We start from the raw sequence: 27,950 nt of genomic DNA, 5'->3' as shown, positions 1-27,950 counted from the left end.
AGACTGAAGAGAGCTGAGCTCCTGCTGAATATCAGGTCTGGTTAAGGAATAATTTCCAGGAAGCAGAAAGACTTTTCAACTTCAAAGGAGCATTCATGTAATTTTTCATTTAACATTACCATTATGTGGTATTACTATGAGTAGGAATGTTCTAAATATCCCCCAAAGTATATCTGAGTCACCTGCAGAACCAAAATGGAGTGTCACCTGTGCAGGTTGCCAGACAACACTGCCCTGAAGCAGCAGAAATTGCCCACCCACCGACTACACTTCTCGGCCAAGAAAATCCTCTTTATCTTTTTTGCCACAGGAATATTCTGCCTTTGCATGGGCATCATCCTTCTACTGTCTGCAAAGAGCACCCAGGAAATAGAGGTTTGTTCCATCTTATGTTTCTAATGCAGCTTGTAAGACTTCAGCATTGGCACTATAAGTAAGAGTGGTCAGTTTGAGAACACAGTCCCTCAAAAAGGAACCAGACGTGACTGGAACATCCCTTTTTCAGCTGGCAAGCACTGATGGTGACAGAGCCCATGCGTGGTGGCTTTACTCATTCCCACTCCCTCTTAAGCACAGTCACTCTCACACTGATCAGCTGAGCCATATTTGTGTACAGGGGACTGGCAAAGTTAGAAGTTTGTTAGGCTGGCAGAGGAGCAAGCAAACAATAGAGGCAGGAGACAGAGAGGCAAATGACTACCAGAGACCCACGAATCATACTGATAAAAACAGTGAAGAGCCAAAGACACACAGGTCTTCAGTTTTGCCCCACTCTCAAGCATTGTGTCTTTCCCATTGCAATAAACTCCCTCTGAGATCTAGGAAAGGCAAAAGCCCAAGTCTTTCTGGCATCTTAAGGATACTTAGCAAAATCGAGTTCTACTCAGAGTGAGAAAAGCTGATGCTAAGGGCACACCGCTCAGACATAAGCCCTTTGCCAACTTGATTAACAAGCTGTTGGAGGATGGGAATCCCAGAAGCTGGTCTGGAGAGGGGAGACAAGAGCTGGTCTGAGGCTGCATCGGCCATGCCCATGTTCAATCTAATGAATTAAGTACATGTTTCATCCAGCTCAGCTCTGAGCAGATCTCTAGACACCCCAGACCACATGTCCTCCACTCTGAAAGTAACCACAGAAAGCTGATCTAGTCCCTCTCCCCACATGGCTACTGGCAAAATTATGCTGAAGGCCAAGTCTGTCAACATTGATTTAACATTTATAAGTGTCCAAAGGTGCCTAAGGGTTCTGTTGAGCACACACATAAGTGAGATGAGTAAGATTTGATTCCTGCCCTCAACAAACTAATGATAGAGTAGGTAAAATAGTATGTTGTAAGAACAGAGAGCTTGGCCAGGACTGGCTGCTCACCATCCCCAACCCCTTCCGTGCACATTGCCCAGTACATGATAGGCAAATACTTACTGAAAGAATGAATTAGGGCAGATAGTGTGGATTTCAAAGAGAGAAATGTCATTTCAGGCACTATTCCTCCTAAAGCACACTGCTCTATTGCCTCTCCATTTATATTTTCTGCTCCCAGCTCCCAGCACCCAGCACCTATTCTCCCCAGAAAGCGCCTCTAAATCCCTTTGAGTCCTCCAGTGTGATATGTAAACCCCCACGAGGCCCCACCATGTGGCAGATGCAAAATGGCAGGAGGAGGAAATGAAACTTGCCTTGCTGAAGGGGAGAACAAAGTAACGGGCTTACAAGGTTGAGTTCATTTCCACAAACAGCTCATCCAACAAACATACTTTTCTGTTTTCTGCTTCACCAACCTCTTTCTTTCTGGTTCTTCGTCCCATCCCTTCCCATGTCATCCTTGCTTCCTCCCTTCCAGTTATCTGTCTCACCCACTGTGGAGTACAGCCTTCATTGAGAGGTAGCCATTGTGGCATGAGGTTACCGCATGCATGAGAGGGTGACCTCACTCCATCCCCAGGTATTGGCTAAGGCCACTCTGCAAACGACCATCAACTGAATGCTTTTATCTCATGGAGTCTATGGGTATTTTCCATCTGACTTTTTTTTTAGTTGCTTCAGCTAGGATTGCTTCTCATCCTTTACTTTTATATGAGACAACCAGAAACCATAATTTCCTTTGCACATGGAAGTGTTTCATTATATTGGGTAATAAGCTAACGTGCACACTCCAGGCCAGTGTGATCAAGCACAGACCTACTAGAAAAGAGTTCTGAGTTGGTCTTTCCTCTTCTCACTCAGCCCTGGGGCACAAGGAAATGCCCTTGCTGCAGTTCACTTTAAACATGAATGATAATTCCTGTCTCTCCAAAAATCTCTGAAGTACAGACTATGGTCTTTGCTCCATTTTATAGCTATAGATTTACAAGTCCACTTGAGCAGCAAATTGAGAATGATGTTATTAGGCAGACAGCAGATCAGGGATATGTTTTCCTCATCAAAATTTTTAGAGCTAGAAAGCAACATAGAAATCATCTGCTCAAAAATTATGTGATCATGAAACATTTTTTCTAATTCTACATTGACAGAACCCACAACAAGAATTCATGATATAGAATGTATACCACTACAATGACCTCACAGATCAATTAATTGCTCTGCAGTGATGCGGATGAACAAAATGTGGGCTCTGAAGCTTCAGTATTTCACTCAAGGTCGGAGATTGGCTGAACTAGAGCCCCAGTTTCCTCACAGTTCAGTGTGTTCTCTCTCCATTAGGACGCAACCCTGTTCTTTCTTTAATCCTTTTTATATATTGAAATGCAGTCTACAAACAGAAAAGGCATAAATATTTTCAAAATAATAGTTCGAGCCTTGCTGTGTATTTAAAAAATGATTTAACTAAATATAAGCATTTAAGTACCATGAAGTGTAGGCTTTTCACTAATCTTTAATTTAGTGTTGCCACTTTACCTTTGGGCTGCAGAACCCTCAATGGTTTTGCAAGGATCTGAAATGCCTTCTGTCTTTCTTGTTAGTCTTCTCTCCCAAAGAATCCCAAATCCTACTGGCACCTTACCAAGGAAGTGCTGCTCCCCTGCTTCTCTCCCTGCTCAGCACTCCCATAATCTTCTAATTACTCCTCAACACAGTGAGGGCGGGAAGCAGTGGCCCAGGATGGCCCAGGACCCTGACAAGCATTCTTGCAGATAAGGGAGCTGCCCTGCCCTGAGCCCGACTCCCAGAACCCCTCTAACTCCTCCTCCCACGACCCCCCCACAGGGCTGGAGTGCCCCAGCCAAGCTCACAGGAGGCGCCCAGTTGGGACAGACTATCCTCTTTTACCAGTCTATCATATCATTTTTCACAGAATTTAACTTTTGAAAAACAGTGCAATAACATTTTAAAACCAGAATTATTCCACATACGTCAATAATACATTTTGGAAATGCTTCTTTTTCTGTGTTTCTGTGCTTTTTAATAACTTCCTCTGGGCGCCATGTAGAATAATTCATTAGTATAAATATTTTCCATACAATAGAATGGAAAAACAGTGAAGTGCCTTCCCCATAAAATCGATTAGACTCAGGCTGTGAGCCCAGTTGTGCTGAGTCATTGACTAATACCTTTCTGGTGACACCTCTTTGTGATTGAGGGGCAAGGCTTGGTCACACCAGGCTATATAAGTATGCAGGAGAAACGCTGCACTCTGGACCTGTGGCAAAATGCTGCCAGGTCCCCAGATAAAAGGCTGTAGGAAGGCCCACCCTTCCTGAGCACCCAGAAACACCTACTCTGCACAGTGGGCTGCCTTCTTCATATCCCAGAAACCGCCGTGCCCTGACCCAGACAGGCTGGAGACTTTGGTAGACTCCAGACTTGAATTTTAACACATGTATTCATGTAACATAACTTTTTAATTAATAATTGTTTTTTTTCCCTACCTGACAGATCAATTACACAAAAATATGTGCAAATTGTGCAAAAGTACGGGAAAATGCCTTTAATTTTGACAAAGAATGCACCTGTTCTATTCCCTTTTCCCTTACAAAGAAAATGAAGGTAAGTGAAATTCAGGAGACTTCAATTGACTTTATGCTGATCTACTCCTGTGTAACACTTGGCAGTAAGTTCACAATTTCCATCAAATGCTTCCGCAAACTGAAAATATGAAAAATACAGCGAGGTGAGAGTGGTGAATCCTACAAATTGTTGAGTTCATGCCCCCCCTCTTCCCCTTTTTGGGTATTATTATTTTCCTGTTTCTTTGTTTCAAAGCTGCAAGATTCTTTATGTCTCCAGCTTTGTAATATAAATCTTATCAATCAAGCAGGTTTTACTACAAATGTCAGCACAGGAAGGGGACTGCAGAGATCATTGAACTTAACCACTTATTTTATAGTGAGAAAATTAATGGGCTGAGAGGTTAAGTGATTTGGCCAAGGTCACACAGTGAGTTAGTGTCAGGGGTCTCACACCTGGTGGGACCCTCCTTGGATTTCCTGCAAGTCATTCTACATATGCAACTGCCTAATCCCTAAGGAGACTCAGCCTGGGCACCAGACACTGGAAGAAATGCCGAAGAATGATTAAGATAAGTCCCTACTCTTTGGCTGATTAAAGTCTCATGTCAGTCAAGTCCTCTGAGAAGCAGATGCCAAGACAGGGTTAGACATCCATGAGATTTGTTGGGGGAAACCTGGAAGGGAAGGAGGCAGCTGGGAGAGCTGTCAGACCACAAAACAGCTCTGACCCTTGGGAAGGAGAGGGACAGAGGGAAGGAAGGTGGGGAGAAAGGCAGGAGGGAAGAAGTAAGGAGTATTTTTTTTAGGAGATGATGATGAGTCTGGTTGGGACCCGCTGAGTCTGAGGTGGAAGCAGGGCCTTGAGGCAGGATGCTCAGTGGGCAGCGCAAGAGAAAGCCTGCCTGTGCCTAGACTCACCCCATGCAGAGTCATTTAGGAAGGGGAAGGTGGGGTACTGGGCCAGCGTGGAAGATGCTGAGGGGGGAGAGATGCAGAGTCCAGAGGACAGAACAGGACCTTGAAGTACATTTGAGGAGTTAAAGGAAATACATTTTTCATCGATTAGGTCTTGACTACCAGGTAAGACTATGGAGGCTATGCAAAGGCTCCTTTTAGATCTACTGCAAGGAGTATTGTTGAGGGATGGTCCCAGCTGCTGCACTGTGAAATCACCATGTGTTTGCACCAAGGCCATGCTTCCCATGGTCACCCCAGCCAGTGGCTGGGCACAGCAGAGACACTGAGGCGGGGTGGACTCCTCTGATGGGGGTCTTTGGAGACCTCCCATCAGCCTTGCTGACACTGTAAGAATGCATTGCACTCTAAGACCTTCCTTCCTCCTTCCCTCCCTCCCCCATCTTTTTCTACGCTCCTGTCCTAACTTCCTTTCTTCTTTCCTTCCTCCTTCCCTCCTCCTTTCTTGAGGACTCAAAATGCTTAAATTTTTGAAGAAAAAAGTCCAAACAATCAAACCTTAAAGGGCTTCAATTCCCATCTGTCTGTGTCCTTCGAAACCCTGACAGCAAATGAAGTGTTACCAGCTGCTAACCATTCCTTTCAGGCAGAGGCTTCTCATAAAAACCCAACCAAACTACTTAGGGCAATCACAGGGCCTTTGGCTTACCAGTCACCACACATTATACGCGCTGGAACCTAGGCCATGAATCCGCACAAGACTAGCTTAAAGGAACCTGCACAAAGTGCCACTGAATTGAAAGGGAAGAAAGGCCATAAAGTGAATTGTGCCTCCAGGAGTAATCAAAAAGATGATGATCTTGGAGGCCTTGTTAAGCTAAATCTTGGACAAAGAATCATTTAAAAGAGGTTATTAAAACACCCCAGTCCCTAGTGTGGCAAGTGTTCTGCCTGTTTATTTTGTCATTTATGTGAACATATAACTCTGGTTAAGTAGAATTCTCTTTTTAGCTTCCAAGAAATGGTATGGTAAATTCCATTCTGTGGAGTTCATATTTTCTACAGTCATGGGTCAACAATAGAGGTTCCCTCTCTGGGTGAGGAAATGGCTTGTTTGCCTTCACACCGATGCTCTCTGGCTTATGCTGCAGCCTGGCTCTTTGTCATGGCCCAGCATCTCCCTTTGTCAGTGTTCCAGACATTATTCTCCTACAAGTGACAAAGCTCTTCAGCCTTTCTTGTTTTCTGTAACTGGCCACACTTGCCATGACTTTTCTTCCCAGCTTATTGAGGGTACCAGCTCCTGTTTTCCATACTCATCCTCTTTAAGGTCCTCTAGGTGCTGTTAGTAAAATCTATGGATATGGTTGGTTAAATCCATGTGGATATTTCCATGTGTGCTGTTAGTAAAATCTGTATCAAGTCTGCTGAGAGAATTTCCAGGGCTTTGGTATGTCACCAAAAAGGTAGAACCATGGTGGTAGCTCTGAACTGGGCAGCCTCACATGGCAACATATGTGAAAGGCATCTCTCTCATGGCAACAAGGTTATTTATTCCTAGGGTGAAAATCACCTTCTTTCTTCTGGGTCAGTGAATTATTCCATCTTTTTGCCTGTAATAAATGGTTCATCATTTCTTGAGCAAGTGTTATGTGCCAGATACTGTGTTAGATCCTAGAGATAAAAAGACAAAAGCACTTGGAGCCTGGCCGCAAGGAGCTTCTGGTCTAATGCCTTTTATATACCCATATGCATATGCACCTAAATGTGCTCAATGGGTCCAATTTCAAACTATGCTTCACGGATTTGCTTTGAAATCACGTCAATTTGGTGCCTACCACAACCCCTAGGCAATGCATTTTGCCATTATTTCTGAGAAATGACAGTATTAAAAACTTAAATTTTATGTATTGGAAATACAAAGGCTGGTTACGAAAAATTTTTAAGGCAAGAACACAGTAGCCCTCACAAAAATGTTAAAAATAGATTATTTAGTTATTTCAATAATTCTATAAAGATTTCCCAACACTCATTTTTTTAATGATTTTTTTGTTTCTATTCATATTTGCCCTAAAGAAACTTTCAGTTCCCATTAGTTTTTCTGTACTACTTTTTATTTTAAAAATTCCTGTCCATGTTTATTAACATTCCAACTAATTTTCCTTACTCTCCTCTTCTTTCTTTCTTTCTCTCATGCAGGGTAATGTTTATATGTATTACAAATTGTATGGCTTCTATCAGAACCTCTATCGATATGTTCGATCCAGAAGTAACAGGCAACTGGTGGGCAAAGATGTGAAAGTAAGGCCTTATTTAATTTGGTATAATACTCTTTTTATTTTTTTTAAACCAGGTGGATCTTCCAGTTTAAAAGAGGGGATGGATCATGCAATGATTCTGAGTTTTGATAAATTCAAAAGCTAAGGTTTTACAAAACAGACATCCTCATTTCATTCTTGTATAAATTGAAAGAGCTGAATATTCAGGATAACTGTTACCCAAGAAGGAGCACTTTCCCTCTGCAGAAGAGTAATGTGAATTTTGTCCAACTAAATGGTTATCCTTTCATAGTAACCTTAAGTGGCTAGTCTCAGTCTTGCTCACTCTATATTTACCATTGTCCTTCCTATATTTGGGGACTTTGGTCCAGCCTACTTAAAGGAAACTGGGCTCTATTTGATTGAATAAAAGCATTTGGTTTAATTGAATACCTTTTCAGAAATAGGATTACAAATTTTTACTCTTGGTAGATGATATTCAACCTGCTATCAAGAAAAGCTAGAAGGAAATCTTTTCCATACTGACATTATTATATGAAAGTGATAACCAAATGATTTTTAGCAACCACTCTTAAAAATGTATTCTGGTAGTTGCATGGATGGATTCCTCATCAAGCCGTAGAGTTAAGATTTGTGTGCTTTTCTGAATATAGGTTATACTTCAATGAAACGAGGTTTGAAAGATGTATTCCAGGCCAGTCACAGTGGCTTATGCCTGTAATCCTAGCACTTTGGGAGGCCAAGGCAGGAGGATTGCTTGAGGCCAGGAGTTTGAGGTTGCAGTGAGCTATGATGATGCCACTGCACTCTAGCCCAGGCAACAGAGCAAGACCCTGTCCCCCCTGCTCCCCCAAAAATGTATTCCAATGTAGGCTTAGTGTGATATATACCATAGCCAGCAAGGTAAAGTTTCTTGTCTGCAAAAATGTAGACATTTTTGGTATGCTATGTATTGTTAATGAGGAAAAAACACACACAGACACATATACACATACATACATAATCTCCAAAATACAAAAATTTCCTAGTCTAAATGAGCCAGGGAAAAACAGGTAGCAGTCTGTAATTTTGGTCCATATCAGTAAATCAGTATGGTAAATCAGTATGGATTGATTTATGTTGCCAGTGTTTTGACTTTTAACACTCTAGGAGAGTTCACCAAAAGCACTAATCATTGCTGTGTCATCTTGCATCCAGGCTGTTAACAGCTGTGCTCCATTCAAAATGTTCCACAATGAGACCCCCATCGTTCCTTGTGGTGCTATCGCCAACAGCATATTCAATGGTAGGTTACTTTTCCTATCTCCCTGATGTACCCTTTCATAACTGTGTAATAACCTAAATGTCCAGAAGATAGACTCTGCTGCTTAGGGGCAGTTTAAAAGAAAAAAAAAAATTCTGTAAATATTATCCTGGCTAGGCCAGAGCACGGACTTAGGGTATTTCATTTGCAAATAAGTTCTCCCTTGCCAGAAATCTGAGGAATAGGCAGGGAACATGAGTTAAATGGGGTTTAAGAGTATTTTTCAATAATTGGCTCAACTTTGGCACAGAAAAGAATGGTCTTGTGATTCCAGCATCTATGGCATGTAGGCGTGTTGAGAGTCTGCAAATACCCTGATTTACTTTCCAGCTGTGTCTGGCTCTGTATATCAAAAGGTGGCAAAATTGCTAGCTTGCATCTTTAACACAATTTTCAATTTCCTTGCAGACACCATAATTCTTTCATACAATGTTAATTCATCACTACAAATCCCCGTCCCAATGCTAAAGACTGGACTTACATGGTGGACAGATGCGTATGTCAAATTTCAGAATCCGAAGGCTGATAATCTTGCCAATGCATTTGAAGGTACGATCCACACAGTAGCTCAATATTCTTATCTGTTCACAAAACCTTTGTTTTTTATGTGTGGGGAGCTGTTTATGAGTCCTCCTTCTTTATCTCTTTGTTGACTTCTTTTTGCTCTAATTTTCCAACTATGAGCATCTCCATTGCATACCTGTCAAAAACATGAAATGATTGGTGCCCTGGTTCCTTCTAGTTTACCATTAGGAAAAAGACAGTGTTTTAAGAAACTTGTTGCTTCCGCTATAATTAGGATGACCATGTAATTTGTCATCCAAACTGGTACACTTTTGAAAGTGAAAGAGTGCACTAGAATCACTAACTATATACTTATTTGAAAATCTTACTTATTGATCAATAAATTGACATCGTATTGGTGGACCTATAAAATGATTCTGTTAAAAACTATTTTCAAAAATGCAGTTCTTTCAAAAATTAAAATCGTATATGTGTGTGCAATAAACTAACTTTTTTTCATAGAGACGGGGGTCTTGTTATGTTGCCCAGGCTGGTCTGGCTCACAGGTGTGACACTGTGACTGAAACCAACTTTTTAAAAAAACTTCTTTAGTTATCTAAACATCAAAAAATAATGTACGCATAATAATTATTCTGGATCCATAGTGATATACTTTATTTTTTATTTTATTTTATTTTATTTTTTGAGACAGAGTCTCACTTTGTTGCCCTGGCTAGAGTGAGTGCCGTAGCGTCAGCCTAGCTCACAGCAAGCTCAAACTCCTGGGCTTAAGCGATCCTACTGCCTCAGCCTCCCCAATAGCTGGGACTACAGGCATGTGCCACCATGCCCGGCTAATTTTTTTTTTCTATATATATTTTTAGTTGTCCAGATAATTTATTTCTATTTTTTTAGTAGAGACGGGGTCTCACTCAGGCTGGTCTCGAACTCCTGACCTCGAGCGATCCACCCGCCTCGGCCTCCCAGAGGGCTAGGATTACAGGCGTGAGCCACGGTGCCCGGCCATAGTGATATACTTTAATCAGTTTCTTGGCCATATCTGTCTTAATTACAAACCTCTGTATTTTTCCAATGACTTTATTCTTTTTACCGGGGCCTTATTTTTAATTTTTTCACAAAATTGTCCACAATCTTTTTTAAAGTTGCATTTTATGGTTAATCAATTTGAAATTGTTGATGTCTTTACATGATTTTTTTTCTTTTGACCCCAATGTTTTTGACTGAGAAAATATTCTGTAGGTGCTGAGGTACCTATAATACTCGCAGATCATTTTACTAACCAGTGGATATTCTTAATTTCAATTTTTTTGTCTTGAAATATGCTAGTATTTTAATCCAAATATTTTCATAGTCACTGTCTTTTTGACTTCACCTAAGTTTTTTTTCTATTTTTGGTTCTTTTGAATGTACCACTAACTTTAGATGGTACAAAATCCTAAACCTTCTCAATTATCATTTCATTATGGCACAGAAAATTTTATCCAATTAAAAATATAAGCACTGGCCAGGTGTGGTGGCTCATGCCCATAATCCTAGCACTTTGGGAGGTCCAGGAAAGAGGATCACTTGAGCCCAGGAGTTTGAGGTTGCAGTGAGCTATGACTGGGCCACTGCACTCTAGCCTCGGCAACAGAATAAGACCCTGTCTCAAAAAAAAAAAAAAAAAAAAATAGGAGCACTATCAAAATAATCTTCACATAAGTCAAGATACTCCAAAATATAATTACAGAATTTAAAAATTAAATCTTGTACACAGTTAGAACTCCCATTATGTAGTATGTTCAATTATTCCCTTGCTGTTACAGGAATAAATTTCACTGTCTTCTTGTTTATAAGCTTGGTTTTCAATAATTAATGTTCACTAAATCTTCAAAAACTAAAGTTTGTAGGCATTCCATATTTCAGATTCTTTGTTTAAAGATTTTCAACTATTTTGAACAAAATGCAACCAATATCAGAAAGTTCATTTATAGACAAAGTTCAAGATCATAGGTGGGCATGGTGGCTCATGCCTGTAATCCTAGTACTTTGAGGGGCCGAGACAGGGGGATTGCTTGAGGCCAGGAGTTCAAGACCAGCCTGAGCAAGAGCAAGACCCATCTCTACAAAAAATAGAAAAATTAGCCAGTCGTGGTGGCGTGTGCCTATAGTCCCGGATACTCAGGAGGCTGAGGCAGGAGGATCCCTTGAGCCTAGAGGTTGAAGTTGCAGTGAGCTATGATGATGCCACTGCACTCTAGCCCAGGCAACAGAGCAAGACCTGTCTCAAAAAGAAGAAAAAAAGAAGAGGAAAAAAAGGTTTGGGATCATTGTAAGCCACATCGTTCGATATATAAAAAAGTTCTTTAAAGGTTCAAACCTTTCTGAAATTCTGGTTGATAATGTGTACCAAAATATTACCATGTTGAAGTATTTGTTTAACATCTGTGTCATTATAAAAATTTTGCAGTTGAAAATTCAATTTCTCTGTGACAATACAAGAATGTTAAAATTTGCACAAGTACAGCTCTTCTTTTGATTAATAAACTCTTGTATCTTATTTAGATACAATTGTGAATTATGGGTATACTACAACCAATTTTAAGTACATTTTTTTCTCCGTCAATTTTTCAATTTACTGAGAGCATTATCTTTACTCTTATGCACACCACCAAATTTGCAGTTATGTTATCACTACAAAACTAATTTAAACTTGACTGTTGAATTTTGTAACTAAATTTATAGTAACATTTATAATATTGTCAGAGATTTCACCTTCAAAGATTGAACTTCTAAAAGCTTTGCTTTGATTCTATGAAGTATCAAACCCACAAAAATCAAACCATTATTATAATTAACCTACCGGATTTTTCTATTAGAAGCATCTGAAGACATTCATGTAAAACAGGCCTGATTTAACTATCTACCAAGATCTTTTTGTGCTAATGGAGCCAACACATTAAAAGCTTTTCTTTGGTTACAAAAAAAAGACTGCAATTAAAAAAGTGAAACTAGAAGGAAATCCATTGATGTAAACGAAAAGTCAGGCTCACAGAATGTTACCTAAATGGATCTACTCATGTAGCTACATGAGTTAAAACATTGTCTTTGGATACAATCTTTTAAAAATAGCCATAAACTTTCAAAGTAGATTCTCATGTTCTTCAGCAAATTTATATTTTTTTATTTTCACATGGTCATTTGATATCATTATGGTTCCCATGGTGGGGGTCTAAATGTCAACCAACATTGCAAGTATCACATTCATCATCTTTCTTGAGAAACTACTTAATTTTACATTAGTATTTATTTATTTATTTATGAGACAGAGTCTCAGTCTGTTGCCTGGGTGAGTGCTGTGGGGTCATCCTGGCTCACAGCAACCTCAAACTCCTGGGCTCAAGTGATCCTCCTGCCTCAGCCTCCCTAGTAGCTGGGACTACAGGCACATGCCACCATGCCCAGCTAATTTTTTCTATATATTTTTAGTTGGCCAGATAATTTATTTCTATTTTTAGAGACGGGGTCTCGCTCTTGCTCAAGCTGGTTTCAAACTCCTGAGCTCAAGCAATCCTCCCACCTCAGCCTCCCAGAGTGCCAGGATTACAGGCATGAGCCACCGCTGTCCAGCCTCTTAGTTTTACATTAAACATGCACATTCCATTTTTTAGCTCTTCACAGCTTAAATGATTTATTAGCAAATTAAAAGACTGATACCAAACAATAGTTAGCAGGACTGTTCAGCATCTCTTTCCCATACATACATAAAATATGTAGAACCTAACCTGTAATTTCCCACATTTCTCACTGACCTCACTGATATGCAGCCTGGCAGCTTCACACATCTCACTGGCCAAGACAGAAACTATGGCCTGACTGGCTGGAATGTTAAGTAGCTGGCACGAGTCACAGAGATATGTTTTATTATGTTTTGATTGAAAGGGTCTCTGGTTGTCTTTATACTTAGAATCACACATAGAAGGAAGCACTCCATTCACTGCATGTGGGTATCTCACACACTACTAGCTAAGATCATGGCAGGACGCTGGAAGGATTAAATCATATGTACACTATTTGGGATAAATGCTAAATCAGATGGGATAACAAACAACATAAACTAAGACTGTCTAGGCAAACTGGAATGTATGGTCAGTGTGTCTATAATTGAATTGATGAATTTTGAAAGGAACATGGCAACATTCTTTTGCTTTGTCTTACCACATAACCACAAGCCTATGACACCAAATGGCCTTGGCTTTCCCTCATCTCCTGCTATACTTGGTTCTTACCTCTATTGTAAGGGTCACCACACTACATTCCAATTATGTTTGCATACCTGGTATGTACCACTTCAGTCTATAATTCCTTGAGGAAAGAGCTTGGGTCTTATGCAGTTTTGTATCCCTGGTGCTAGTGATAATCAAGAAATGTTTATTGTTGAAGGAATAGATGAATACAAATGACTCAATTGAGCTTGGAAAATAAAGGAAGTGTCTTAGCATGTCTCTTAGACGATGCATCTCAGATCCTCTGGAGACACGGATAGGGTGGGATTAAGAGTTGATAGGGAAGGGCATGCTTGAACCTCCACTTTTAACATGTCCCCGGGGTGATTCTGATGTCAGTGGCCCACAGGACCACTACCTTGGGTCATGAGCTCAGGCCAAAGTAGAGGGAAGGTGAAGTCCACAATGTAGGCACTGAAGGCAATTTCAATTTTGATCAAAATTCTTCTAGTAACAGTGATTGAAGTCTTGGGAAGGGCCAAAATAGATCGGCTCCACAATATTTGCAGGGGAAGATTCTCCAGCAAAGGATTATTTCCAAAGGAACTACGAGTGTACAAACATACTTCAGCAGATTAATCCAACCAAACTTAGCATATGGTTTTATAAGCACCATAGCCCATGCTTAGAAAACAGGTCTGGATTACTTTTAGGAGAAAGTAGTTTAGTCAGTAGTCTTAGCTGAGAAGAAAGTGGCTCCCTGTTTAGCATTTTGGCATCCTGATGTAAAAAGTTCATTAAATAATTTACTCTTTTGACCAGCTCTTTATAGTTCAGTATGGATTTTATCATCAACTTCTGTCTGCCAGATTTAATTGGAGTACTTCACCCCTTCATCAAGCAGTTATTGAACGGCAACTATGGACCAGGTACTGGACTAAATGCCAGTGAAAACACAGATGAGGGCGGCAGTGTTCTCAAGAGTCTCCTGTAGAGTGAGAGAGACAGACGTGGCCTCCATTGTTAAGTGGGAAGTGTGAGAATGAGGATAAACTCATCAGGCTCATCTCCTGGCCCTGCTTTCCACCCTGTACTTCCAACATTCCTCCAGCTCCCAAACCTACCAAGCCTTTAGAACAGGCCTGCAATGCCTTTGCTGTCCACCTCCTCCCACTTACAATTCCTCCTCCTTGGGCAGTGCTGTGGTGCCCGTCTATGTAAACCAATCTTATGCACTTCCATGACCATTTCCAAGAATACATTTTTAGAAGTAGAATTTCTGGGCCAAAATGTATGCAAATTTAAAGCTTTCAATGCATATTCCTAAATTGCCAGAGATGATGTTAATCTATATATCTGCTCTGTACAAGAGTTCCCATTTCTGCTGCCTCTTCAATGGTTGTCATTCTTTTCTTCCTTAAATATTAACCAATGTTTAAATGAAAATGGTATCTTGTTTTAATTTGTTCCCCTTAGATTACTAGCGAAACTAAAGAAAATAAAGCTATTTCCCATGCTGTTATCAGTGAATACAACCACCATAATCATTTTGTTCTACCTATTTTTTCAATGCTTTCTATGTATTTAATATAGTTGAAGACACAGTATACATAGACTATGATATTCTGCCCTTTTTTAACCCTATGAATATATGAGCATTTTCTTAGACTCTTTAAATGCATATTTTTAATGGTTGCATACTCAGGTAGCTTACACACACTCTCTCTCTCTCTTACTTTTATAAAAAATCTAATTTCTATTTCCTCAAAAATGCACAAGTTCTTTAATTCTCTATATTCTAAAGAAAACTGAAGAGTACATATGATTTTTCTCTACCATATCCCTTATTTTCTTACCACAGGAACCACAAAGCCCCCATACTGGCAAAAGCCTATCTATGAGTTGGATAAAGAGGATCCAGGAAACAATGGCTTCCTCAATGATGACTTCATCGTGTGGATGCGGACAGCTGCCTTTCCCACTTTCAAAAAACTGTACCGTCATCTCAATCGAACACAGCATTTTACAGCAGGCTTGCCTGCTGGTAATTATAGTTTCAACATAACCTACAGTATCCTTTTATACCCGTTTTCTTTGTGGGGATCAAGGAAAACCTGGCTACTCAGTGTTGAATTATTTCATTCTACACTTTTCTACTTTGCAACTAAATCTGCATACAAAAGGAAAAAAAAAGAAGAAATGTGTAGGGGAGGAAAAAATTCTCCTGTCCCCTCTAGGTGCTCCAGCAGGGACTGATTAATAGGAGAAAAGCATATAAATTTTATTTTCATGTAATGGGGAGCTCTCACAAGGAAAATGAAAACCCAAAAAAGTGACTAAGCCTAAGTGCTTATATACTAGGTTGAATAAATAATAGCAATTGTGGAAAAGTAGGAAGGTAAGGGTAAGTTTAACAAGATATGTTTATACAAATTTCTCTCAGCCTTGACTCCCTGTCTCTAGTAATAAGAATGTTTCTTTTCTCCTGGTACAGGGAGGGCATCTTTAACATGAGATTTTTATCTCCTCCTTTCAAGAAGAAAAGGGGAGGTCAGAGTGCCCTTCATGCACCTGCCTTTTTGCAAGTGCCTGTAGCTCAAAATAATCAATATGCCAAAGTGGCATATTTTGAAGTGGCCTGTCCTGAATCCCTCAACTGTCTTCTATCACCACCATATAGCTGTTATATACTTAAATGTCTACTTTTGTTTTTTAAAGCAATAACAGTTAATAGCAGTATCAGGTAAGGAGGTATGGATAAGTAGGGAATGACTATTTCTGTCTCCCAAGAAAGATTAAGTAACACTTTTCCTAAAGATCGAAAACAGTGAGGAGAAGCATGCCAGATAGGATGGGATGAGATAAAGGACTATAAAGCAAAATAAAGAGAGAGGAGTTTGATAAGAAGTAAATTTGGAATATGAAAATAACTAAAACTGAGAGAGACTGTGGAACCTTTTATTCTAGGCAAAAGTATCAAAGACCACAGGAGCCTTGGGCTCAAGGGACAGGTTCAGTTAATCCAGCCCACATGAGGAATACTATAAGCTCTGCATTGAAGATGTTGTGTTCTTCCCTCCCTTAGGTACAAAGCCAGCATGTGGGAGTTGGTGCCTTGATTATGGACATATGGTCCAAGTTAGGAGACATATGCTTTAATATGAGATTCTGGATTATTTTTTACTTAATTTAAAAATACAAGTGTTAAGTCTTGATTTAAAAAACATAAAGGATTTAACCTTAAAATGGCACCAAATAGTATCTTTAAGAAATTATGTATTTAGACACAATTTGCACTAACTCTCATCTTTACACTTAATTTTATTTCTTCTTCTTATCATCATTATTATTATTATTTTTTTTTTTTGAGACAGAGTCTCACTTTGTTGCCCTGGCTAGAGTGAGTGCCGTGGTGTCAGCCTAGCTCACAGCAACCTCAAACTCCTGGGCTCAAGCAATCCTCCTGCCTCAGCCTCCCGAGTAGCTGGGACTACAGGCATGCGCCACCATGCCCGGCTAATTTTTTCTATATATATTTTTAGTTGTCCAGATAATTTTTATTTCTATTTTTAGTAGAGACGGGGTCTCGCTCAGGCTGGTCTCGAACTCCTGACCTCGAGCGATCCACCTGCCTCGGCCTCCCAGAGTGCTAGGATTACAGGTGTGAGCCACCACGCCCAGCCTATTATTATTATTTTAATACAAGGTCTTGCTCTGTCACCTAGGCTGAAGTGCAGTGGTAAGATCACAGCTCACTGCAACCTCCAACTCCTGGGCTCAAGCAATCCTCCCGCCTCAGCCTCATGAGTAGCTGGGACTACAGGCGTGCACCACCACAGCCAGCTAATTTTTTTTCATTTTTTGTAGAGATGGGGTCTCATTATGTTGAACTCCTGGCCTCAAGTGATCCTCCTGCCTCAGCCTTTCTTTCATGGTGCTGGGATTACAGGCGTGACCCACCACAAGGCCTAGACTTAATTTTAAAGCCTCTTTCTGATTCTCTGTGAGGCAGAATTCTCTTGAAGGCAGAATCTTTCCAGGGCTTGTACACAGCTTTGAAACTTAAGCCTGATTAGGCATCAGCAACCCCTGTATCATCTCAGGGCTACTGGCTGGAGCTGTTTAATGGGACCCCTACTAGACCAGACAATCTTAGCACAAAATTGTTCACCTCCTTAGTTTCTTAACCTGTCAGGGAGGTTGAATGAGAAATTCTTAGGCAAAAGTGAACAGTCACATGTGTTCCAGTTCCCTGCTCCATCTTTTCTTTTTTTCATCCCAGAGTAGGTGTGTGGACATCTCCATTCTGACGGGAATGGGGACGTCCCTCAGTCAGGAATGTCCCCACTGATGTGACACCATCTCTGCCTCTCAGCTTTTTGTCTCTTTCTGTTTACTGACCAGGAGGAGTAGGTTTGCCTTTAGTTAGTGTATTTAGCAGGGTCTCTAATGCTGCTCTATGAAAATGAAAGCCACAGATTTGTCTCTCTTGTGGAGCATTAAAGGTATAGATCAAAGAGTAAACCTTTTGAATAGCAATTTCAGCAAACCCTTCTCTCCCTCAAAAATATTTATTTATTTCAGAATATTATGGGGATACAAATGTTTTGATTCCATGAATTACTTTTGTATAGTTTGAGTCAAATTTTTAAGTGTGTCCATCACCCACATAGTGGGCATTGTACCCGTTAGGTATGAATTTACCCATCCCCTCTTCCCCGCTCCCACCTGCTTGATTTCTGTTGAAATTTACTACCATATGTATGCATGAGTGTTGATCATTTAGTTCTAATTTAGAAATGAGTACATGTGGTGTTTGTTTTTCCATTCTTGTGATACTTCACTTAGGAGGATGGTCTCCAGTTCCACCCAGGTTGTTACACAATGTATTAGTTCACCATTTTTTTTATGGCTGAGCAATGTACCACATTTTATTAATCCACTCATGTATTGACGGGTCCTCAAAAAAATTTAAGTAGAGATTGAAAGTTGCTTGACAATGGTCTCTTGAGTCGGACCTTCTGATCCCGCCAATTCTGTGATTGCCTTACCATTAAAGCAGTTACAGTTGCATTCAAGGAACAGGAATAAAACCTCACGCACTGCTGGCCTCACAATGCATTATAATGAGTTTGGGGTTGGCGGGAGTGAGGAAGGGAAGCCATGTTGCAAATAAGGGAGACACTCTATTTCTTCTCCCTGAACATGCTTTCCTTGGATGACTTCATTTACAGCCAAGTTTTAATGCTGATCACTCTCAAATATAAATCTTCCACACAGAACCTCAATCCTGAGCTTCAATCCTATATTTGCACTACGTGTGTAAAGTCCTGATGTGAGTATTACTCAACCAGCCTAACGGCCTGCCTGATATGCAAGAGCAAGTAAGCCTGGGCTGCAGAAAATGCCTACCACTTCTAAGTGGAAAAAGATATTTTGTGTGTGAGGAAAAGACCCTCTCAAATGGGAACTGAGGGAGGGAGAAAACAGTCAGACAGATGGGTTAAGGTGGCACCCAAGGACCTGATGACAATGAGGAATTCTGATGTAAAAGCAAAGAGAGAACTGGTTTCCTAACAAGTTTCCTTGTGCCTTTAAATAGCATGTTGCCAAGTGATTTGAGGCCTTTTTAATAGCTTTGCTGGGAAATGCCTCTGTCCTGTGCCGTTGCTATGAGAAGCCTTTGTTTGTTTATTAGTTTGGTTTACAAAAGGCACCAGATGTTTAAAAATCTCAGGCCACATGCATAATCAAAATGACATCATTAAAATGCTAACGATAGCAAACCCACTTCAAACACTTTCTCCTTAGCAATGGGGGATTCTGGCCTTTTCAAAACCCAAATGAATGCACCACCTTTAAATTTCCCACCAAAAATCTTTTGCCATCTATTTCTTTTGTGTGTGTGTGTGTGTGTGTGTGTGTGTGTGTGTGTGTTTTCTTCACTCCTCTTGTAGAATTTTCCCTGAGGTAGGAATTCAAAGCTTAGCCTACTAAAAGACTATAGCCTACCCTGGGTCTCCTAATTCATAAATAAAAATTTAGGTTTGCTGTAAAACCTATCTGTACTCTTTTAATTTCCTTGGGTTTACTAGGGGGAATGAAATATATTTGTTCATTATTCAGTTGTCCGTAAGCCGTTCAGATCTGTGTCAGAACCTCTTTTGTAGATTACAACTATGTAGAGAGAAAGCTTGTTTTTATTAATTTCGTTCTATCAACATACAGAGTACTGCTTGGTAAAGATTAGGTTGAACCATATGAAATTAAGTATCCAACCACTTTTTACCTCCTAAAGAGAGCAATTTTATATGGTTCAACCTAATATATTTAGCATGTGGAATAGTAAAGATGAGAAGTGTTGAGACAGACCCTTAACGCATCTTCTTAGACTTCCCGGTAACCAGGTTCTACGGAAAAAAATCAGTCGTTCTTTGTACCACGACATGGAGTGGAGGTAGTAGCCTTTACATAGGTCTTGCCTACACGGTGACAGGAGCCATAACATGGTTGGCCGCCTTTTCCATGATGGCAATTCACATGGGGCTGAAAAACAAGAAAATGCCCATCATCCATCAGTCAAATGAAGCCTTAAAAGAAAAAGCAGAAAACAGAAATGGACAGTGAAGTAACAGCCAAAGATCTCTCACAAGGCTTGAGGTGACTGGAATAGTTCAACAAGGGGAACTGGATTGACTGAACCAAATGCAATCCCTGATGGATATGTAATGAGAATTTTAGAGTTAGAAAGAAGAAGAGGGAATGGGAGGCATAATTATATGTAGTAAATCATCCTTGAGCTCTAGACCAAGTCTTCGGTATTTATTTGAAGTCCTTGTGCCTGAAGGCAAGTAAATGCCCCAAGAGAGTGCCATCACCAGATGACAGTAAGCAAGCCTGGGGGGCCCAATTAGGTGAATCCCTTTAACCATGAGATCGGGTACAGACCATGCGTCTTCAGCAGCTAGTTGAGATTATTATAGACATCCCAACAATTGCTGAATTGAGCATCAGGATGATTTTTGAAAACTGATTTATTTTATGTTCTCCCCTTTCTATGGAGTCAAAACTAAGTTTTCTCTGCTAAGAACATGCCAAGCAAAGGTTATGGCAGTGTCTTAAGCAACCAAAATAAAGCAATACACCAAAAAGAAAGGCTACAGTTTCCCTAAAGTTGTCCATGTGGCCAAGAAGGAAGCACTGAAAATGACTGATTCTCAAAAACTGCACTCAGCATGTTGAGGGCACAATTCTAGCACTTATATTGGGATGACGTATTCTAGAATAGAAATGGTGACACGATTTATGATACTTGAATTAAATGTGTTGAAGTTTCTCAGGGTCCATCTTAAAAGGTTTTAATTTCTGCCAAAGGTAGCTTACAGGAGACTGGACAGAGCGCTTGCTGAAGCAGCCAGGACATGAAGCCCCACAGATTTGTGTACCTAGATGACCACAATACTATACTTTAAAATAAATTTTTAATTTTTGGAGGTGGGGGCACCTTTACTCTGTGATGATTTTAGAAGCAGAATTGTCATTGTTAAAGAAAAATATAGCACCAACATGTTTGTCTCTTTAGGAGCCAATAAAGCATTTCTTTTTTGCAACTTTCTGCATTCACCATGTAATTGAGTACTTTTCCAAAAAATGAAATGGTTTCAACACCAACTCTGAAGCCTTAGAATTCCCCCCACCATCTCACCTTCCATCTGTAACCAGTTACCTCTGAGCAGGCGTGTAGGTAGAATGATGTCCCTACCACACCACCAATGCCTCATCCACATCCTAATCTCTTGACCCTGCAAATGTTATTTTACAGGTCAAAAGAGACTTTGCAGATGTGGTTAAGGATATTGACATGAGGAGGAGATGATCCTAGATTATCCAGGTGGGCCCAGGGTAATCACAAGGGTGCTTGTAAGAGGGAGGCAGCAGGTAAAAGGAGTAGTAGATGGGACAACAGAAGCAGGAGATTGGAGTGATGCAAGGAAGGGGCCATGATCCAAGGAATGCAAGTGGCCTCTAGGAGCTGAAAAAAGCAAGAAACAGATTGTCCCCCAAAACCTCCAGAAGCTTAAAACAACAAAGATTTATTCTCATACATTTCTACAAGTCAAATTTATGTTGTTTCAAGCACAGAAAGTGTGGTAATTTGTTACAGTGGCAATGGAAAACAAATACATCAGTGGTTGGCAGTGCTCTAATCATCTGGGTAATTGTTGCTTCCGGAGCTTAGGTGACCTATCCAGGGCAGAGCTCTTGGAAGGGGCAGAGCACACACATGACCAGGTCACTTAAGATTCTGGGCTCTCAGCCCTTTAGTCCACACTCCTCAGTTATGGTGCTGATTAGGAGAGGCATTAACGTATTTGTTACAACCCAACCTTGCTTGTCAGCTTATAGAATGCTGTATTAGGGTTCTACTGAGAAACAGAATCCATAAGGTGTGCATGTGTGTTTGTGTGGACAGATAATAGATTTTAAGGCACTGTGGAGGCTAGCAAGTCCAAAATCTGGTGGGAGAGGCCTGCTCAGGAAAGAGTTACAATTCAAGGGCAAAGGCAGTCTGCTGGACAACCAGGAAGAGCTGGTGTTGCAGATAAAGTCTAAAGGCAGTCTGCTGGAGAATTCCCTCTTGCTCTGGGGAGGTCGGCCTTTTGTTTTATTTAGGCTTTCAGCTGATGGGACAAGGCCCACCCACGTTATGAAGGGCAATCTGCTTTATTCAAAATCCACTGATTTAAGGGTAAATCTCATCCAGAAACACCCTCACAGAAACATCCAGAATACTGTTTGACCAAATATCTGGGCACCCCATGGCCCAGACAAGTTGACATACAAAATTATCCACCACAGTTGCCAAGAAGGCATCTGTGTTCACCAAGTAGTCAAGTACTTTTCCAAAAAAGTACTCCTCATTTCACTTTGTGCAAGAGTCAGTTTGATGGAAGGGACCTATACAAAAACAGAAGTCATATCCATAAGAAACTAAACTATTCGTGAAAAACAAATGGCCAGAATTTGTGACAGAATGGAGGTTGCATAATTCCTTTTTTCTGTTTCTCTACAAGTCAACATGCTCAAAGCAGTTTATCTTTGCAGGACCCTCAACCTGCTGTAAAATGGGGGAGCTATCCTCCTCAACCCTGCTAGGAGGAGAGCATTACCATTCACAATTAACTCCCCATCTACAATGGGAAGCTTGACTTTTCTGGTTTTCTTTCTTTCCTAGTCTTTCTCTTCCCTCCCCCATCATCTTGCTCTTGTCTTCTTCCTCTACTTTTCTAATGCTTCATCCTTGTGCTTTTGTGAACTGATTGGTGAAAGCTTGGAAAAACTGGGTGTTACTCTCTTCTTTTTTCAACTCCCGGCAACAATGCTGGAGAGAGAGGAGAGAAAAGGAGAGGATGAGATCAAAAAAGAAAGAATGAAAATGAGAATCAATGAGAGCTTATCAGTATGTGAGTGCAGGTATGTATGAGTTTTTAGAGACTGTGGGACTGTTTAGAGACTAATCAGGGTTTGGAGGTGCTTTAATTTTGGTGTATGTGTTAAGTGCATGGGCAGAAGCAGTAAGGTATAAAATTGGGTAGGATGAAATGATGGGTGAATAAAAGTGTAGAGCTGATCTTTATTTGAATTTACTTATTAAATCTCTACCCTGTGTGACAAGATCACAGTGCTGAGGATACCAAAATGATCCAGCTGGGGCCCCTGCTCTAAAGGGACTCATCTCACACCATTCTTTGTGTGCTCTCCAACCCACTGGCACTCACCCCACACAGCTGAACATGATCCCACACTCCCTTGACAGAGGTTACCCTCAGTTTCCTGTATGTCAGCGTGGCCTCCGTGACGATGGAGGAGAGGGGGGCTTTCAACTCCCTCTGTGTAATCCCAGAGCACATAAATCCATGCTGGGCACAGAGGTGTTCAAGTTGATAAAAACGTACCGACTTGGACACAGCAGTATCTTTCCCTGCCTGCAGTAAGGCATTCCTAATGGAGGCTGGATTTTCATCTGGTTTGTTTCTTGGTACAGGGTTTATTAACCAAATATTAATAGAAGAAAACAGCTTCAGACAGCTGCTGGTGGTTTTCCTTTGCAATATGTCCAACAGAATCCCACAGTGCCACAGCCTGTGGTTGTCAACATTTTTGTCTCTGGATATTCATAAATGATAGGGCTGCAGAGCAGATTTCTGCTGGCTTCTCTACTGGGTGAGACAGGAAGCCCATGTCTAAGAAGGGGGCTTCTCAGTGCCGGGGAGTCACTCAGGCACTTAGCCCTGCACCCCTTTCATTAGCACTGGCTCATGATTCCACTACTAAGTCAGCTTTGGTTTGGCAAATAGAGCGTGGTCCTTTGAAGTCTTTATCGCTAACAAGTAGGTTCCTAAAAACTTCATTCTCCTTTTACATGGTTACAGTGTCAATATTTCATTGGCTTGTCTTAACTAAATTCATTTTCGGGTAAGCCATGGCCTCTTTTTTAAAATATCCACTCCTGCTCCCCCACTTCCTTAAAATGGCTATCTGGTAAAATGATTAGAAAAGAAGGAGGTGAAATTATAAGATTTGGATTGCGGTGACTCAGAGAGCAGCAAGAGCAACTCATTTAGAAGGGGGAAAAAAAACTTTCCTGCAAAGGGTCAGGCTTGTACAATATCCCCATTCTAATCCTGTGGTGGTCATGAAATGATTCAGAGCTACTCTGACAAATGTAGGAACTCTTCAAAGTCTGGGGAGTGAAATATTGTCTAATAATGAATCTTCCCTTTTTGATTAGTGTGGAGCCTGTATCCTGCTTCCAGAGGCAGGATTCAGTTTTCTTATTCATTTTCACCACAGTTGGAATGGAAAAACTGAAGTCACTGCTCTAATGGCAAGAAACAACTTGTGGCGCGCAGAGCCAGCAGTCAGTGCAGACAGCACGGGCAGGGCTGCCTTTTGCTCCTTTTCTGTACGGAAAGAACTTCACTCGACTGAAACATGATTTTTAATGCAGGCTAACGTTGTCATAATAACATACTCTGTTGATTCTTTTCTTTTTTTGTTTATAAGGATTTCTCAGTTTCTTGTTTATAATTGACATCTATGTACTGGCCATAAAAATGGATCCTTTGTCTAAGGTCAGACCCAGGGACTTTCTTGAGAGGTTGAGGAAATTCCAAATGGTTTGTGGAAACCAGAGCTTATCTGCAGAACTCCAAAAAGTAGGCTGAGGTAGAAGAAACAAGCGGTGTCTTTATACAGGAAGAGTGAGCAAGACTTTTAGACGTCTTGCTCCTAAAGCTGAAAAATGAAGAAGAAAAAGTAAAGAGGAGAAGGGGAAAATGAAACAAAAAAATTAATGAGATCTGAGCCCTTTATGTGCCCAGCCCAACTACAGGTGCCTCACCCACATTACTGCATTTAATCCTCACAACAATGGGGTAACCCTCCAATATTCTGGTTTCTCATCAGATCGTATAAATCTTCCGCCTTTTACTAAAGATCTGTTACCCTCCCAGGAGTCACTTCCTTCACCTTTCATCCCTCCAGTCACAGCCCACTTCACATGATAAATATTAAAATGCTAGATAACTACTTCACCTTCATGTTGGCAAATGACCAAGGGACCCAGTTCTGACTATGAGACATAAGAGCAAGTCTATTCAGGGGGAGGGAGGGAATTCAAGAAAAGATTTCCCTTTGAGGATTTTCTTCCCTTTTTTCCTCCAAAAAAAAAAAAAGCACACATAAGAGCTTATCACATTAGCTGCTCCAGGCTTCCTACATATGAATGCAATTGTATGAGGACATGATACCTGGAGCTGCAGCAGCCATATTGCAAGCAAGAGGCCACAAGTTTTCATACTGAGGGCAGTGGAATGAAGAGTAGAAAGAGCTGGATTCTTCATGACATTGTTGAGACCACCGATTTAGTCCTAGAACCACCTACCTCTAGAGATCTTTTTATGTGAGATAATAAAATCCCTCATTATTTCAGTCATTTTTAACTGGATATTCTGTTACTTGCAACCAAAAGTATTCTAATAGATACAACATGACTATTTCCATTTTACTCTACTACATGTGTTTCATCTAACAAACCAGAAAAATTCATTGACCACTGCAGTGGAAACAAAACATAGCTGCTTTATAATCTGTCTGAAATCATATCTTTTTCAGTTCTTTAGTTTTCAGCTTAATACATTTCCTCCTCACCATCTTTCATGAATAGATGGTAACACTTAGTGATTCATGAAATGACCATGTACCACAGGTGGTAACCTTACTTGCTATTAATTCTTGATGCACAGGTGCTAAAAGTTTAATCCCAATCCCAACAAATAGCCTTAGAATTTGGCCAACACCCTCCCCCACTGATAAGACAGGGACCAACAGAAGTTCAGAGCCTAGTGCTCTGAAGCTAGCACTACATATGAACCTACGACTATGATCTCCTACCATGATAACACCAGGCTCACAGTTTGGGACAATTCTGAAGAACAAGAAGAATGTTGCTCAAAATGGTACCTAACTTCAGTCATACTTAAGCGTCTAGTGACAGACATAAGATGCTACATACTGTATGACATTCTCAAAAAGATAAAACTATGATAATGAAGAAGATCAGTGGTAGGCGGAAAGTGTGACAATAAAGTGAAAGCATGCAGGAGTTCTGGGGAGTGATGGAACTGTTCTGTGTCCTAATAGTGATGGTAGTTACATGAATCTATGCATATGTTTATTCACTGAACTATACATGAAAAAGAAATCAATTTTCCTGTATGATAATTTAAACAATGAAATAAAAATAAATTCATTCTATTAAAAAATGGCTCCTAGCCATTTGTTGATTAGTCCAAATTGATTTATTTTTTTCCTTCAATTGTTGGCAAGAAAGAAAGGAATACTACAGTTTAGCTACTGCTGGGCTTAAGAAAACAGTAGCCAGGTTGGGGAAGGAAAATATCTAAGTCTGGTTGCTGCAATTGACAACAGTGTTTGGCTTCGCCAAAAGGTATGCAAGAGAATAGGGTTTCATGAAACAGAACTGTAATTTCTAAATTTCTGAGGCCTCTTCTAATATCTTTTTGGGCTGGGAAACAGAGCCATTTTCCTGGTTACAAAATCTCAGGGTATATGGTCATCTCAATTGATGCAGAAAAAGCACTTGACAAAATTCAACCCCTTTCATGATTTAAAAATAAAAACTCAACAAACTAGGAATGGAAGGAAACTACCTCCACATAATAAAGACCATATATGAAAAACCCACAGCTAATATCACACTCAATAATGAAAGACTGAAAGTGTTTCCTCTTCTAAGATGGGGAACAAGACAAGGATGTTCACTTTCACCACTTCTATTCATCATAGTACTGGAAGTCCTAGCCAGAGCAAGTAGGCAAAAAAAAGAAAAAGAAAAAGAAAGAGAAAAGAAAAGAAAAGAAAAATAGGCATCCAAATTGGAAAAGAAGTAAAATTATCTCTGTTTGCAGACCACAAGATCTTATATGTAGAAAAGCCTAAAGATTTCACAAAAAAATTGTTATTTGAATAAGCAAATTCAGCAGTTACAAGATACAAAATCAATACACAAAAATCAGTTGTGTTTCTATACACTAACAACAATGAACAATCCAAAAAGATAATCAAGAAAATAATTCAATTTAAAATAGCATAAAAAAATTGGAAATAAAGTTAACCAAAAAGATAAAAGATTTTTACACTGAAAACTACAAAATGTTGCTCAAAGAAATTAAAGAAGATACCAATAAGTGGAAAGAAATTCCATGTTTATGGATTGAAAGGCTTAATGTGGTTTAAGATATCAATACTACCCAAAGTGATTTCTAGCTTCACTGCAATCCCTATCAACATCTCAATGACTCCTTTGCAGAAATGGAAAAATCCATCCTAAAATTCATATGAAATCTCAAGGAACCCTAAATAGCCAAACAATCTGGAAAAAGAACAAAGTTGGAAGTCTCATATTCCTGATTCCAAAATTTACTACAAAACTATGGTAATTAAACCATTGTGGTAGTGGCATAAAGACGAACATACAGACCAACTGAATTGAATATAGAACATAAATAAGTTTTTACATATATCGTCAAATGATTTGTGACAAGGGCCAAGACCATTCAATGATGAAAGAACAGTCTTTTCAACAAATGATGTTGAGAAAAACTGGATCTCTGCATGCAAAATATACAAGTTGGACCCTTACCTTATACCATACATAACCTCACAATTGGACCTTAATATAAGACCTAAAACTAAAAATCTTTAAGAAAACATAGGGTAAAAGCTTCACAATACTGGATTTGGCAATGATTTCTTAAGATATGACACTAAAAGCAGAGGCCACAAAAGAAAAAATAAACTGGACATTATTAAAATTTTAAAATTTTGTGCACTGAAAGACACTATCATCACTCCCAACCAAGGGATTCCACTGTACAGGTTCAGTGAAACAAGATGTACATTGAGCCTGAGTCCCTGTGGTACACATGCAAGATGGTGTCATTCTCTTGTGGGCAACAGCTAAAAGACCACTTCCTTCACTGTGCTCCAAAATGCTAGAATTTCAAAATAAAGATCACCAGTAACTCTTAAACAAACAAAACCATTAATGACTTCCAAAAGAATGAAAAAATAGATGAAATATGTAGTATTTTTTAAGGACAAAATAATATAACCCTCATTAGGCTAATACTTAAATTTTCAATAACCCCTATAATCTGATTACTTTACTTTTAAGAATTTATATTCTTC

General features: G+C 40.0%; 1 protein-coding gene across 1 annotated transcript; it reads left to right on the top strand.

Moving 5' to 3' along the window:
* The first annotated feature begins 195 nt into the window (after positions 1-195).
* Positions 196-19,938, top strand: LOC123648955 (cell cycle control protein 50C-like). The gene is made up of 7 exons (XM_045566926.1): positions 196-375; positions 3,875-3,985; positions 7,063-7,164; positions 8,340-8,427; positions 8,854-8,994; positions 15,037-15,246; positions 19,567-19,938. The coding sequence occupies exons 1-7, from the start codon at positions 196-198 to the stop codon at positions 19,800-19,802; spliced, it is 1,068 nt and encodes a 355-aa protein (XP_045422882.1). The 3' UTR covers positions 19,803-19,938.
* Positions 19,939-27,950: the final 8,012 nt, after the last annotated feature.

This window comes from Lemur catta, chromosome 1, assembly GCF_020740605.2.
Source record: "Lemur catta isolate mLemCat1 chromosome 1, mLemCat1.pri, whole genome shotgun sequence".
Classification (NCBI taxonomy): domain Eukaryota; kingdom Metazoa; phylum Chordata; class Mammalia; order Primates; family Lemuridae; genus Lemur; species Lemur catta.
Note: the sequence above shows the minus strand (reverse complement) of the source record. Positions and strands in the feature narration are given on the sequence as shown.

Coding starts and splice junctions, on each gene's coding strand:
- LOC123648955 (XM_045566926.1), top strand. CDS start 196: ATGGAGTGTCACCTGTGCAGGTTGCCAGACAACACTGCCCTGAAGCAG. Junction 3,986..7,062: donor CCCTTACAAAGAAAATGAAG/GTAAGTGAAATT, acceptor TCTCTCATGCAG/GGTAATGTTTATATGTATTA. Junction 7,165..8,339: donor TGGTGGGCAAAGATGTGAAA/GTAAGGCCTTAT, acceptor TCTTGCATCCAG/GCTGTTAACAGCTGTGCTCC.